The sequence below is a fragment of the Micromesistius poutassou genome, assembly GCF_964030765.1.
Source record: "Micromesistius poutassou genome assembly, chromosome: 11".
Taxonomy (NCBI): domain Eukaryota; kingdom Metazoa; phylum Chordata; class Actinopteri; order Gadiformes; family Gadidae; genus Micromesistius; species Micromesistius poutassou.
The window spans coordinates 16,525,329-16,540,328 of NC_140281.1; the positions used below are offsets into that span (position 1 = coordinate 16,525,329).

General features: G+C 44.4%; 1 protein-coding gene across 2 annotated transcripts in view; it reads left to right on the forward strand.

The window, feature by feature from the left end:
• The window catches only part of phex (phosphate regulating endopeptidase homolog, X-linked), a 21,709-nt gene extending 10,274 nt beyond the window's left edge, over positions 1–11,435 (forward strand). For both annotated transcript variants that reach the window (XM_084475245.1, XM_084475244.1), the window contains exons 8-22: positions 365–448; positions 1,222–1,364; positions 2,065–2,158; positions 3,505–3,633; positions 4,285–4,386; positions 4,993–5,070; positions 5,589–5,692; positions 6,126–6,184; positions 6,958–7,012; positions 7,454–7,521; positions 7,744–7,874; positions 8,176–8,241; positions 8,502–8,606; positions 9,078–9,154; positions 10,280–11,435. In XM_084475245.1, coding sequence (XP_084331371.1) covers positions 365–448; positions 1,222–1,364; positions 2,065–2,158; positions 3,505–3,633; positions 4,285–4,386; positions 4,993–5,070; positions 5,589–5,692; positions 6,126–6,184; positions 6,958–7,012; positions 7,454–7,521; positions 7,744–7,874; positions 8,176–8,241; positions 8,502–8,606; positions 9,078–9,154; positions 10,280–10,382 — 1,398 coding nt within the window. In that variant the 3' untranslated portion in view covers positions 10,383–11,435. The remainder of the gene's footprint in view (positions 1–364; positions 449–1,221; positions 1,365–2,064; positions 2,159–3,504; positions 3,634–4,284; positions 4,387–4,992; positions 5,071–5,588; positions 5,693–6,125; positions 6,185–6,957; positions 7,013–7,453; positions 7,522–7,743; positions 7,875–8,175; positions 8,242–8,501; positions 8,607–9,077; positions 9,155–10,279) is intronic.
• Positions 11,436–15,000: the final 3,565 nt, after the last annotated feature.

Sequence of the window (15,000 nt, forward strand, 5' to 3'; positions counted from 1 at the left end):
GAGTTAGTGAGGACGGTTAGTCAATGGCAAGCTTTCGGAAAGGTTAGGTTGGTGTACTCCTGGAACGATTCAATAAAGTCACGGAAAGATTAGCATGCCTCTGCTTTTGATATTCGTCGTTAGTAAGACCGTCAGTTAGCTAGCTAACCAGTTAGTTTGTGAGATGGATAGTTAGTTAGCTAACTATCTAGTTATTTAGTAAGTAATAAACATTTGGAGATAAGGATGACGTTAACAAATGGAGGAATACAGTAATTTAACTATTTAATGATTAACCAATCGTGTTTTTTTCAGTTTGTGTTCATTCCTGTTGTCTGTTTATTTGTACGTATCCGTCATGTTGTTTTATCTTCTGTGGGTGCAGATGCTGATTCCATTCGAGGAGAGAACCAGTGAAAACATGTACAACAAATACACTCTGTCACGCCTACAGCGGCTTATACCACAGGTACTGTATCGTACACACACACACACACACACACACACACTCACAAGCATCTGTGATCTCCTTTACAACATAATTCCACAGAAGGCCTACGCTAAGCCCCCATTTGAAATGTCTCAACATATGAGTCATGTATTTGTACATATAACTATAATCTGAAACGGTTGTAACGACTGTTCCACGAACAGTTCCACAGTATTTGTGTTTTGGGTGTTTGTCCTTAAACTGATCCCGGCCAAAGCTGGTCTGTTTAGACTGATATGTCCAAGTGCTTACGTTGGGAAACCAAGGATAAATATCTCTCTACTCCTCTCTCTAACCCTCTCTCTCCATCTCTCTCTTCCTCTCTCTCTCGTTCTCTCTCTTTCTCTCTCTCTCTCACTCTCTCTCTCTCTCTCTCTCTCTCTCTCTCTCTCTCTTCTCTCTCTCTCTCTCCCACTCCATCTCCCTCTCTTCTCTCTCCCCATCTCCCTCTCTTCCCCTCTCGCTCTCTCTCTCTGTCTCTGTTTCTGTCTCTCTGTCTGTCTCTCTCTCTCTGTCTATATTTCCCTAGTCATGTAACCCCTCTCTCTCTCTCTCTCTCTCTCTCTCTCTCTCTCTCTCTCTCTCTCTCTCTCTCTCTCTCTGTGTGTTGCTCTGTCTTGCCCTCTCTCTCAGTCTATATTTCCCTAGTCATGTAAACTCTCTCTCTCTCTCTCTCTCTCTCTCTCTCTCTCTCTCTCTCTCTCTCAGTCTATAGTTCCCTACTCATGTAACCTCTCTCTCTCGTTCTGTAGTTTGACTGGCTGGCCTACGTCAGGGCTGTGGTGGAGTCCGCCGGCGACCCGTCCCTCTCCATCTCCCCCTCCGAGCCCATCATCGTGAAAGCGCCGCAGTACTTTAAAGACCTGTTCAAACTCATCAACACCACCGACCCAAGGTGACACGCACACACGCACACACGCACGCACACACACACGCGCACACACAAACTTAAAGACACAGGGGCCCCATACACCCATACACACACACACACACACATGGACGCATGCACACACATAGGGACACACACACACACACACACGCGCTCACGCTCCCAAACACAAACGGACACACACACACGCACACAGCCACACACACACACACACACACACACACACACACACACACACATACACACACACACACACACACAACCACACACACACACACACACACACACACAGATACGTACGTGCACACTTCATACAGCCTTAGGGCTTCTATTTCTCATTAAATTATTCTAATATATTTTATAATGAGATTGCATACTGTAATTTAATTGATGCCCTTCCTGCATTTGTCTTTGGCTTTCTTTCTCTCGCTCTCTTTTTCTCGTCCCTCCCTCCTCTTTCTATTTCTCTCTTTCCCCGACATACACACTGTCCTCTCATCTGCACTCTGTCCCTCTAAATCAATTACTCACTCTCTGTCTGGTCACTCTGTCTTTCTCTACCCCTCTTTGTCTGTATTTTCCTCTGCTTTCTCTCTCTATCCTTGTCTCCCTCTGTCTTTCTCTCTCCATACCTCTCTCTCTCTCTCTCTCTTCTTTCTGTCTCTCTGTGTCTCTCTATCTCTTTCCACCTCTCTCTCTCTCTCAGGACAGTGGCTAACTATGTTCAGTGGAGGTCTGTGTTGTCCCGGGCAACCGCCCTGAGCCGGCGCTTTCTCTACCGGTACCTGGACTACGCCCGGGTAAGCAGAACCCACCAGCTCTGCTCTGCTGTGGATGTTATGTCTGGTCGCTCTGTCACATCTAGAGCTGCTCCCTAGTGTCTGGTCACTCTGTCACTTCTAGAGCTGCTCCCTAGTGTCTGGTCACTCTGTCACTTCTAGAGCTGCTCCCCTGGTGTCTTAAAACACTGTCAATTCTAGAGCTGCTCCCCTGGTGTCTGGTCACTCTGTCACTTCTAGAGCTGCTCTTCTGGTGTTTGGTCACTCTGTCACTTCTAGAGCTGCTCTTCTGGTGTTTGGTCACTCTGTCACTTCTAGAGCTGCTCTTCTGGTGTCTTGAAACACTATAAATTCTAGAGCTGCTCCCCTGGTGTCTGGAGCATTGTCACTTCTAGAGCTGCTTCCTGGTGTCTGGAAACACTTTAAATTGTAGAGCTGCTCCGCTGGTGTCTGGTCACTCTGTCACTTCTAGAGCTGCTCCCCTGGTGTCTGGTCACTCTGTCACTTCTAGAGCTGCTCCCCTGGTGTCTGGTCACTCTGTCACAATTGAGAGACTGATAGTTAGTTGGTCAGTTAGGCGTGCAGTTAGTTAGTTAGTTTGTAAGTTTGTCAGTTAGTCAATTAATCAGTCAGTTTACAGTCAGTAGTCTGGCAATAAGTTTGTTTGTTTGTTAGTCTGTCAATTAGTTAGTTAGTTTGTTATGGTGCCTTCTATTTGTCTCGTAATCGCGACTTACAGCTCGGGTGTGACGTCACATCCGTCTCGTAAAACGAGTGACCCCGGGTTTTTCGTTCTATTTGGCACACAACAAGACGAGTCGGAGCTCTGCTTTCTGCTCAAGAATCGGCATTGTTGTCATAGCAACATGGAGCGTCTCTAGCCAATTTCAGCGGCACAAGCTACAAAATAGGCGGTATTTAACACATAATAAGACTGTAACAACATGCCTATAGGTAACAGTATACAGTGCTATGTGTAAGACTTCTTCATTTGGTTACAACAAAAACACAAGTGCTTAAAATAGTAGAAAACCACAATGTTTACTTATGTGATGCTCGGAGTAGCCATCTTTGTTACTGAACTCGGGGTCCTCTGAGTTCAGACGAGTTGACGAGTCGTTTTTCCGACCTCGGGGGGTGTTCTATTTGCAACTTCCGGTTCGTAACTCGGAAATCCGACTCGCAGATCGAGTCGGGTGGACAAATAGAAGGCACCATTAATAGTTCAGCTGGTTGATATGTTAGTCAGTTACTCAGTCAGTTATTCGGTCAGTCAGTTAGTTAGTTAGTAGGATAGTGAATGTATGATACTGCAATGAACAAACCCAAATCTCAGTGATCAAGTCAAACTCCTCCTCTCCCACCAGGTAACCACGGGGACCACCTCTCTGATGTCACAGGTGGACAAGTGTGTCGGCTACATCAGGAACCTGCTACTGCTCCCCACCGGACGCCTCTTCATCGACACACACTTCCAAGAGGACAAGAAACAAATGGTGTGTGTGTGTGTGTGCGTGTGTGTTATCTCCCACCAGTGCAGTGCCTGTTCAAAACGTGTCTGTTTTGGAACAGGCCTCCGGTAATGCTGCTGCTTGAAGATTTCCCTCTCGAGATTTCCCTTCCTCGGGTCCTCAGCCACACACCCACCAAGTGAAGTCGATTAGATGAACGGTTGTCGTGGAAAATAAAAAGACAGACGCCTTCCACTTTAGTTGAAAGTCCACTTGAAATGGCATTTGTACATTTATGTTGATACTTGCACGTGTGTTTCCCGCTCAAAGCTACACTTACCAATACTGTAAGCTCACTACATCATCCAATACTTTGTGTGTGTGTGTGTGTATGTGTGTGTGTGTGTGTGTGTGTGTGTGTGTGTGTGTGTGTGTGTGTGTGTGTGTCTGTGTGTGTGTGTGTGTGTGTCTGTGCGTGTGTTTGTGTGTGTGTGTGTGTGTGTGTGTGTGTGTGTGTGTGTGTGTGTGTCTGTGTGTGTGTGTGTGTGTGTGTGTGTTTGTGTGTGTGTGTGTGTGTGTGTGTGTCTGTGCGTGCGTCTGTGTGTGCGTGTACCCGCGCATGTGTGTGTGCATGTGTGTGTGTGTGTGTGTGTGTGTGTGTGTGTGTGTGTGTGTGTGTGTGTGCTCCACCACCAGATGGAGGAGCTGGTGGAGGGGGTGCGCTGGGCCTTTGTCGACATGCTGGAGAAGGAGAACTCCTGGATGGACGAGCCGACTAAGAAGAGAGCCGTGGAAAAGGCAACGCTCCCTCTCACTTCAACCTCAGCGTCATCAGATGTCACCTACCGCTCAAGGGCCAAACACGCAGGGAATCAGGGGCCAAACACGCAGGGAACCGGACCCATCTCAGACGATGACACACATCTAAAATAAACCCCCCTTCTTTATTTGCCATGGCAAATTCCCCCATTGTAAAATCCTCCAGCTGGGGCTGTTGTGAAAAACAAGCGCTCCTCTTCATTCTTTAGCTGCCTTCGGTGAGGGCCGGGCCCCTAGGAAGGAAGTGTACCGCTGTTCAGACAGACTAGCGGATGAGGCCCCCGACAGCAGGGATAAAATCCATTATTAATATCATTATCTCCATGATGGGGCCGTAGCCCCGCAGTTGACTAGGCAAGATTTCATTGCTTAATGTGATAGTGATTTAAGGTTTTTCTATCTTTCATAGTGTCAAAACAATCAGGGAGGTAAAATGCAATCTAAGCCTGTTTTTTTAATTTCAGTGAAACAGAACTACTTGGTTGAAGTTCAGTCGTCACTTTGGTGATTACATTGTCGTCTCTTTGATTCGTGCTCTTGATGCCTTTTTAAAATGCTGACTCATCCGTCTCTCGACGTGTCCAGGCTGATGCGGTCCTGGCTAAGGTGGGCTACCCAGAGTTCTACCTGAACGACACCTACGTCAACGAAGACCTGAAACATGTAGGGCAACATACGGCTGCCTGCCTGTCTGTCTCTCTATTCATGCCTGTCTGTCTCTCTATTCATGCGTGTCTGTCTCTGTATCCATGCCTGTCTGTCTCTCTATTCATGCCTGACTGTCTCTGTATCCATGCCTGTCTGTCTCCATTCATGCCTGTCTGTCTCTGGTCATGACTGTCTGTTTCTAGTCTTACCTGTCTGTCTCTGTATCCTCTGTATCCATCCATGAAAATTATATGTGTGAGTGAGTGTGTGTGTGTGTGTGTGTGTGTGTGTGTGCGCGTGTGTGTGTGTGTGCGCGTGTGTGTGTGTGTGTGTGTGTGTGTGTGTGTGTGTGTGTGTATTAATAAATGTGTGTAGTTAAGGGTATGTGTGTGTGTGTGTATTAATAAATGTGTGTAGTTAAGGGTATGTGTGTGTGTGTGTGTGTGTGTGTGAGTTCCAGCTGTCCAGCTGTCTTCAGTGAGAGTAACTATTATGGTAACATCTGTGTGTGTGTGTGTGTGTGTGTGTTCCAGCTGTCCTTCAGTGAGACTGACTACTACGGGAACATCATGCAGGTGTTTGGCCACAGCGCGATGGACGACATCAGGAGGCTCAGGAAGAGCGTTCAGCGCACTGAGTGGGTGTTCTCCTCTTAACCTTTTGACCTTTGGTATTCTTTCGCCCGCTGCATATAGGACTCCAGTCTAGTTTGGATTTGAAAATGTAAGACGTCATTTCTGAAATGATGAAATGACGTGAAATGACATTTTAATTTCGAGTGAGACATTTTCATTTGGTAGTTTACATTTTCATATCCAAATTAGACATGAGTCCTATATGCAGTGTGTGAGAGAATACAAATGCTCTGAGCACCTCTCACCATTAAAACAACATGGTGCTGTTTCTTTTTTGGGTCAGGCTATAAGCGACCATGCTCCTCTTACCTCCACTGACAGGTTTTTTAACCTTGTTACAAACGCATGCTGAGAACTCTGAAGAAACAATCTGATTATTGGTTGGTTTACATTCAAATGTGGTAAATGTATCTTTTTGTGATCGTAAATTTTCAGGTGGTACACAAGTCCGACGACAGTTAATGCCTTCTACAGCTCATCCACCAATCAAATCAGTAAGTAAATATAATAAATATATCGACACATAAACGTATAGACACTGAGGGAAAGCATGTTATCCCACATAATGTAATCTAAACGCTTAGAAGGAACCATTTTAATCTTAACACGCAGATGCACACCACACATGAATATTGACTTAAACCAATACAACTAAAGAGTATAAATAGTACTCTTTGAGTTATTTGTACTGTCAATCAGAATATAACAGTGGGTTACCTAACAACTGACTATGTCTCAAGTGAGAGAGAAAGATGGAGAGATGGGGAGAGAGAGAGAGAGAGGGAGGAATATGTAGAGAGATACAGAGGTGGTGCGGCAGAGAGAGAGGCAGAGAGAGATAGAGAGGGATAGAGATAGAGAAATGGAGAGGAAGAGTGAGGGAGAGAGAGAGGGTGCTGGAAAGGGGTAGAGGGAGAGAGAGAGATGGAGAGGGGTAGAGAGAGAGAGAAGGGTAGATAGAGATGGAGAGGAGTAGCAAGAGAAATATAAAGAGAAAGATGGAGAAGAGTAGCGAGAGAGAGAGAGAGAGAGAGAGGGAGAGAGTGAGAGAAAGGGAGAGAAAGAGAGAGAGAGAGAGAGAGGGAGGGGTACAGTGACAGAGAGCAACGGAGAGGTAAAGAGAGGTAGAGGAGATTAATCAAGATGTAAATTACATTTCCCCATCTCTCTGCCAAGCCTCGACTTATTCAATAGCCGTCCCAGTTGGAGCTCAGAATGAAAAAGAACATCAAAAGTGGTTGTTGAATCCATCCTCCTCCTAATCCAGGGTTCCCGGCGGGGGAGCTTCAAAAGCCCTTCTTCTGGGGGAACGAGTACCCAAGGTGAGGCCAAGACGTACCCCCCCCCCCCCCCACCCTCCCCCTTCGGCCCAGGACACGCAGGGGTCCGCGGCGCTAGCTCCATCCGGCCCCACCCTCACCGAGTTGGTTTTGTGTCGATTTAAGAGCTGTTAAAATGGAATATGATTCAATTCTTCCTTGTTTAAAAGCAGACTTTTAGGGAGGAGGTGGGAGTATTCGAAGCACTGTAATGCAGTTAATGGGACAACATTTCATGGAGGGGCAGGATAGTGTACCGACAGCAATATAATGTTCTTTCTCTTTCTTCTGACAAATGTGCTTATTGTAAGTCGCTTTGGCTTTGGCTAAATGTCGATTGTGACTGTAGTGTGGTGGTCAGAACCGAGCCGTTGTGGGTTTGAAGCCCTGTCCTGTCCGCAGTGCAACCTGAATGGAAAATGATGAGTTGATTGTTGTTCGCAGGTCTTTAAGTTACGGGGCCATCGGGGTGATAGTCGGGCACGAGTTAACCCACGGCTTCGACAACAACGGTAAATTAGCCCAGAGCAGATGTGTGTGGGTTCGATACCCCGTAATGTCTGTAATTGAACCCTAACTGTTCCTTGTGTCTGAATTTACCGTTGGTCGCCTTTGGAATAAAGCCTCTGCTGGATGATTAAAAAAGTTAAATACTGTAGATCAAAATGGTCTTTTGTCAGACATTGTTGTCATTTGAAATGGAACGTGTGCAAAGGATTTGTTTGTGTGACAAGGACGCAAGTACGACAAGAACGGTAACCTGGACCATTGGTGGAGTAACTCATCCATCACAGCCTTCAACGAGAAGTCCCAGTGTATCGTCAACCAATACAACGACTACCGCTCTGAGGAGGCGGACCATAACGTAAGAGCTCTTCAACCCCATTGGCCACAACCGACATTTTGACACTAATCTACAAATACGGACAATAATGTTAATAATGATAATAATATAATGATATGACAATAATGATACTGTACTTATAAAGATTATCAATGAAAATTAAACGAGTATGAAATTCCAACTGCCTTGACAGTATTGCCCTGATTGTATTGTTGGTGAAAGACAATAACCTGATATAACAACCTGGCTGAAATTGGTTATGGTGCTGGCTTAAACCAATCAGAAGGTAGTAGGGGTGTAAAATGTGTTTTTGATTGGGCAGGTGCTGGGAAAGAGGACCCTGGGTGAGAACATAGCGGACAACGGTGGAATACGGGAGGCCTTCAGGGTACAGCGCTCTCTCTCTCTCTCTCTGTCTCTCTCTCTCTCTCTCCTCTACCACTGTCAGTCTATCTGCCTTGCCTTCTTTGTAAAGAGATGACTATCAGTGAAGTGTCTGTTCAGGATAATTTAAAAACCATCGATTGTTCATCATGTGGTTAGACCAAAGTGCATGTGTGTGGTATATATTTGTCTATGTGTATGTGTGTGTGTTCGTGTATTTGTGTGTGTGTATTTATTGGTCCGTGTGTGTGTGTGTGTGTGCAGGCCTACCGGAGGTGGCTTGACCAGAACAGAGGCGGGAAGGAGGAGCCTCTCCTACCGGGAGTAGGAATGACCAACAACCAGCTGTTCTTCCTCAGCTACACACACGTAAGCACACACACACACACACACACACACACACACACACACACACACAATGCATTCATACATACAGTACCGGTACTGACAGTACTAACATAACACGCATGGTGTTATTGCACCTCCTCCTCAGTGCACTTCTGCTATTAAAGCTAGGGTAGGCAAGGTAGAGAAACCATTCAGAGTAAGCTAGGTTTTGAAATCCCCCCCCCCCCCCCCTCTTCAGGCCTCCAGGGCCACTCCCCCAAAACTCGTGACTAGCTCGCTAGCTTTAGCATTAGCTCTGCCTAGCCTTAGGTCTGAGTGCTCTCCGGCAGCTGGGTTGGTAGGTAGACAGACAGGTAGGCCATCCTTATTCCTTATCCTTCATTCATTCATATCATACCAACCATATCATACCAGGAAAGAGATGCAGTGGTGGATTGTGTGCGTCATTAAAGTTTCCCTTCATATGAATCACAGCAATATGATGTGTTGCAGGTGAGGTGTTACGCCTACAGACCAGAGACAGCCAGAGAACTGATTCAGACGGGGGCCCACAGCCCTGCAAAATACAGGTACACACACACTCGCACGCACGCACACACACATGCATGTACAATTACACACACACACACACACACACACACATTCATATACCATAAAACACACACACACACACATACAGACATGCATGTACAATCACACACATAAACATGTATGTACATACACACTCACACACATGCTCATTAGGCATGGGCGATTCGCGAACGATTCGGTCAGAACGAACGAATCCCGAAGGTGAACGACGAGAACTGATTCCCAAAACAAGAGAACTGATTCTTTTTTTTTTAACATAAAACAAAAATATGGTCACGTAAATAAAAGATACAAAAGAACAGAGCGTCGTCTCCCCTCGACTTTATATTGATTGAGTCTAAAACGTTCTCATGGTGGTTGAGGCAGCTTGGGCTATTCTTCTTAAAACTACACACGTGTGATGCTCGAGCGGCGTCGTAGGCTAATGCTACAGAAATTAGCTATTTTCCCGAGCACCGTCACCGTCTGAGACCTTCTGGTGTCTGAGACCTTCAGGCTCCATTTACGGTGTACTTCATATTTAAAAGAAAAGGGTTGAGGCCAGACACCTGAGATTCCCTGCCAAATGACATAACAAACCATATGACTTAACAAACTGAACGAACGAATCAAACGAACGATTTGTGATAGTCAAGGGAACTGAAAGAACTGAAAAATAGTTTTGCCCATGCCTAATGCTCATACATGCAGGTACACACACACACACACACACACACACACACACACACACACACATACTTACAAAGTGTTTACATACTCTAGTCGCTATATCAAGCAACCAATAGAAACCTGTAGAACAAACCAGCCAATACTGATGAACAAATTGAGTTCTTGAGATGTGTACAATTTACAGAGGTTACTCATGTCAAGCCGGTACTTTCCTGTGGTTGTCAGTTACTTCCTGTTTTTAAACTGAGCGGAAGGAGACAATGGTGCTCATAAAAGCATTTAAAGATTTGAAACATGCAATTCCCAGATGAATAGCTTTGTTTGTTAAACTTACATTTGCATTTAGTCGTTTTGCGACTGAGTCGTAAATGTCGGCCTCCGTATTGTGAAAGTGAAAGTGAAAGTGAAGGTAGGCGCTCTGGTGTGCTCTGCAGGGTCATCGGCTCCATGAGCAACTTTGAGGAGTTCCGCAAAGCCTTCAACTGTCCCGTCACGTCTCCCATGAACCGCGGCGCAGAGTCCTGTCGGGTTTGGTAACAAAAAATACACAACCCTCCCTATGGGCCCCCCACTAAACCGCTGTCGGCCCCACCAGAAGGAGGCCGGCTTAGTTGGTCATCAGAACTACAGATCATGTCCCACTGTAGCAGGTCTTAATTCTTATTCAACGCTGTGGTAAGGAGTTCGGGAAGAAAGGTATTGGCGGCTGACATTTTTATGCTCGTTTATGCTAGTAATTATATCTGGTATCCCCCTGACAGGGTGAATTGTTTCTGGTTATAGAACGGCATTATTGAATACCTGATTCCAATTGGTCAGTAACGTTCCAATGGTGTGCGTTATTTTTCCATGAAGGGAAACGTCTGCCTCGTAATAGTTCCTAATCAATATGCTATAGAATCAAATGAAACGGTATGCAAAAAAAGCACCAAGGAAGAATATTTGAACGTCAGTGTATGAAGGCGATGATAAAAAAAAATACTGTTATAAATGAAAGTACGGTCACACAGAACTAGTCATTTTTGGTAACTGTGGTATGTAATTGCATTTCATAGTATAAAACCAGAATAACCTGAAATGAAATAGCCTGTAATGGTATATAGGGAACACATTGTCACAACCAAGCCTCATTAAAATGACTTTCTACAAACGTATTACAGTTAAAATCAGTATTTTATCTTAATGTTTTCGAGTATTTTTAAGTCCTGTTTTTATCCAACTCACAGTACAATAAACATGCATACAATTAACAACCCTTGATAAGCAAAGGCATCGGCATAGCTTTCTTAAGCAGAAAACACAGACATTAGGAAGTGGTTGTGTATTTGTCTTGCGAGCAGAAGACACTGAGTGAAAAAGACGCGAGTCGTCGATGCGGTGAGAAATGCCAAGATGACACACTGTATGAAACACTACCTTTTTTTGTGTTGCTATTTCTTTATTTAAATATCTGCTGCCCTAGTTGTTATTCTGACAGCTTTTCGACTATATCAGACGTTTTGGGAATGTTTGTTTTTCACCTCGCCATGGTTCGCTGGCTTCCTGTTTGTGTGGCTTGTTTGTGTCTGTCAATAAAAACATCAAAAGCTCCATTTGTGTATGCGTTCATCTCACGTACATGCTGTAGGGGAGAATACAGCCTGAGAGCAGGTGACAGGGAGACAGGCAGACAGACAGAGAGACAGGCAGATAATGAGACACTGACAGGTAGGCAGAGAGCCTGTGTTTTTCTGTCTTAGAGACAGACAGACAGTTATACAGACACAGTGTCAGACAGACAGTGATATAAACAGTGAGACGGGAAGACAGACAGACATATGGAAGGAAACTCAGACAGACATACATAAGAGAAGGAGATGAAAGACAGAACAAGGTGATAGATGGACAGAGGCACATGTATTGAGATATTGTTGTTATTGATCTGATCAATATGACAACCTGATCAGTTGGACCCCCCCCACACACACACACACACACCTCATTAGTTAGGTTTCCATTCTAATGGTTAAGCCTGCATTCCTAGATAGTTCAAGAAATAGATTTAGTAGTAGAAAAAAACGTTTACGAAAAAAGGTTATGTTGCTCAGAGGTTTTGTGTGTGTTTGTCTCAGAGGTGGTGTGTATGTGTATTTGTATGTCTGTGAGTGTGTATGTGTGTATATCTGTATCTGTATGTGTGTGTGTGTGTATATATCTATATATCTGTATGTGTATGTATGTGTGTGTTTATGAATATCTGTGTGTGTGTGTGTGTGTGTGTGTGTGTGTGTGTGAGTGTGTGTAGGTTGCAGGGTGCAGACGGGCGGGGTTTGCAACACCAGCAGCGTGGCATTGATACAAATCAGTTAGAGTACCCCCCCCACCCCCTATAGTCTATTAGGGGTGAGAGAGAAAGCGATAGAGAGAGAGTCCTTCTACATTATAGCTGAGCTTCTGATCCAACAGTCCTATACCATCTTATAGCTGTGCTTCTGAAACAGCAGTCTCACTATGTTATAGCAGAACTTTGATCCGGCACCAGGAGCAGCAAAGGCCGGAGTTATTATAGTTACCTTTGTGACGGAGATATTTTACAGAAGAAAACTAATTTGCAGGAATTGATGAAGCTTTCAGAAGGGGATTCCAATTAGTTTATTTCTACAGCGGTCAGTCTATAGGGTGTGTATTTGAGACCTTTAAGTCACTTTTTTCGTTATGCTTGCTGAGTTTTTGTTAGCAAATGATGGGGTGACTGATCCACGCCTCAAACAACCGGATGGTCAGAACAAATATGAAGCAAACCAGAGGGTAACGCCTGGAATTCAGCTTGTGGGCCATCAGACTTTAGATATTGCTCTAATATTAAAGTCTCAGTTGTGAGACTAATCTTGTCCAATATCTTTTTAAATAGACAGATCAAAAGGTGACTCTTGAGAATCATTATTCTCTTTTTTTATGTTATTGACAACCAGGGATGTCATTTTCTCATATTCATCTGTCTCTTGAATGAATTATCAGTAAATCCTAAATTATTTAAATCCCTGTTGAATTCTGTGTCTGCAGAAATATGTATATGTGTGTGTGTCATTCTATACCTATCCAATAGGGGGCAGTGTGAATAATATTTCAACCTACATAGGCCTACTAGTTTGACACAGACAATGTTACAATTCAGCCGTTACAGAGCATACTTTAAGACTGATTTGATTAGAATCCAATTTGGCTATTAGAGATGTCTATTCTGGCATGCAGGTGGAATAGCTTTCACCTTCCACATTCAGGTTTAGCGATTTTTATTTAATTTTTTTCATTATAGCTGTCAGACGTTATATCCTCCCAAGTTTGTGTGTGTGTGTGTGTGTGTGTGTGTGTGTGTGTGTGTGTGTGTGTGTGTGTGTGTGTGTGTGTGTGTGCGTGTGTGGTTGTGTGTGTGTTAGTACCAGAGAGAGACAGGAAACAGAGAGTCTATTTGTCTTCTTGGCCTTTTAGAAACAACAAAAGATTTGATTATCATCTGAGGAGAGAGCGAGAGAGATAAGAAGAGAGATGGAGAAATGGTGCAGTAGTGTTCCATGATTGATACATGTTTTTCAGCATCTCTCTCTCTCCCCCCCCCCCCCCCCCCCCCTCTCTCTCTCTCTCTCTCTCTCTCTCTCTCTCTCTCTCCTTTCCCTCTCTCTCTCTCTCATTTTCTGTCTCTCTCTATCTCTCACTCGCTCTCATGAAGATATAATCTTAGTTTTTTTCTCTAAAAGGCAGGCATGGAGTCAACTGTCTTGGTCTGTAGCTCCTCTGGCCTTTCCCTCCACCTCCATCCCCCTCAATCAGCTCCATCCTCCTCCTCCTCCTTCTCCTCCTCCTCTTCAGGAGGAGTAAGCGTGCCTCTCACACATCCTTCCCGTCTCCACCAGCCCTCCTGCGTATGTCATCTGGACCAGAGACCAGCACCAGGGAGCTACTGCAGAGGATTTAAGTAGCGGAAGAAGAGGGAGGAGGACGTGGAGGGAGTGATGGAGGGAGGGATGATAGGTAGGCTCAGCAAAAATCAGAAGGGATTTCAATCTGAGTCACAAAGTGAACCTTATGCAACCTTACATTAAATATGTATATGTATATATTTATACATGAGAGAAATTGTTTGATAGAGTATATATATATATATATTTAGCCTACTGGCTATACAGAATTTAAGAGGTTTCGTTTTGTATATAAAATATGCAGTAATTATTTCACAGAATATATTTTATATTTTTTATATTTTTTATTATATGTTTTTATATTTTACATATATATATAGGTTTTACAAATTTCTGTGAGTAAATTAGCCAAGGCTTCAAGGCTTCTCATGTCTATCCTTTTATATGTAATTGTAAAGGCCTGGGAAGGGAGAGGATCTTGTCCTTACCCTTTTATCTGGCAACCCGGCTGCATGCCATCACTAGAGAGATTTAATAAGTAATACAAGCAGAGGAGTCACAGCAATGAAAGGTCTGAGTCTTTATTAATGGATAGCCTCCATCCACACAGATGGAGGGGGGATGGGTGATAGAGCATGTGTGTGTGTGTGTGTGTGTGTGTGTGTGTGTGTGTGTGTGTGTGTGTGTGTGTGTGTGTGTGTGTAAGATGCTGAGGCATGTAGAGCAGTGATTTTCACACATCCACAGAGTGTGAGAGAGAGAGAGGAGAGCGAGAGACCTTATGTATGAACACCTTCCACTTAGCCGACACAACACTTGACAACCTGCATGTGGTAAGTATGTCCCCGACAGACAGGGCATGCTGGGCGTACGTTCAACTCACGTGCACACGCATACGTGGTGCATACAAATATCTCGTGCACACCTTGCGTAAATCCACAGGCCATTAATGCAATTGCAATGTGTGCACGTTTCTGTGTGTAGAAATGATAAACAAATCTTTCATAGAATGACGGATTCTAGGGTATCAATTCTACATTTGGACACACTGCTGAATTCTTTTACAATTTTTCAATTTCAGTCTTCAATTGGGAAATAGTTATAGCCCTCACACACACACACACACACACATGCACATACACAGATATACGCAAACGCACACGCATAAACAGCCACTACAGTGTGTGTGTGTGTGTGTGTGTGTGTGTGTGTGTGTGTGTGTGTGTGTGTGTGTGTGTGTGTGTGTGTGCTAGTGCCCA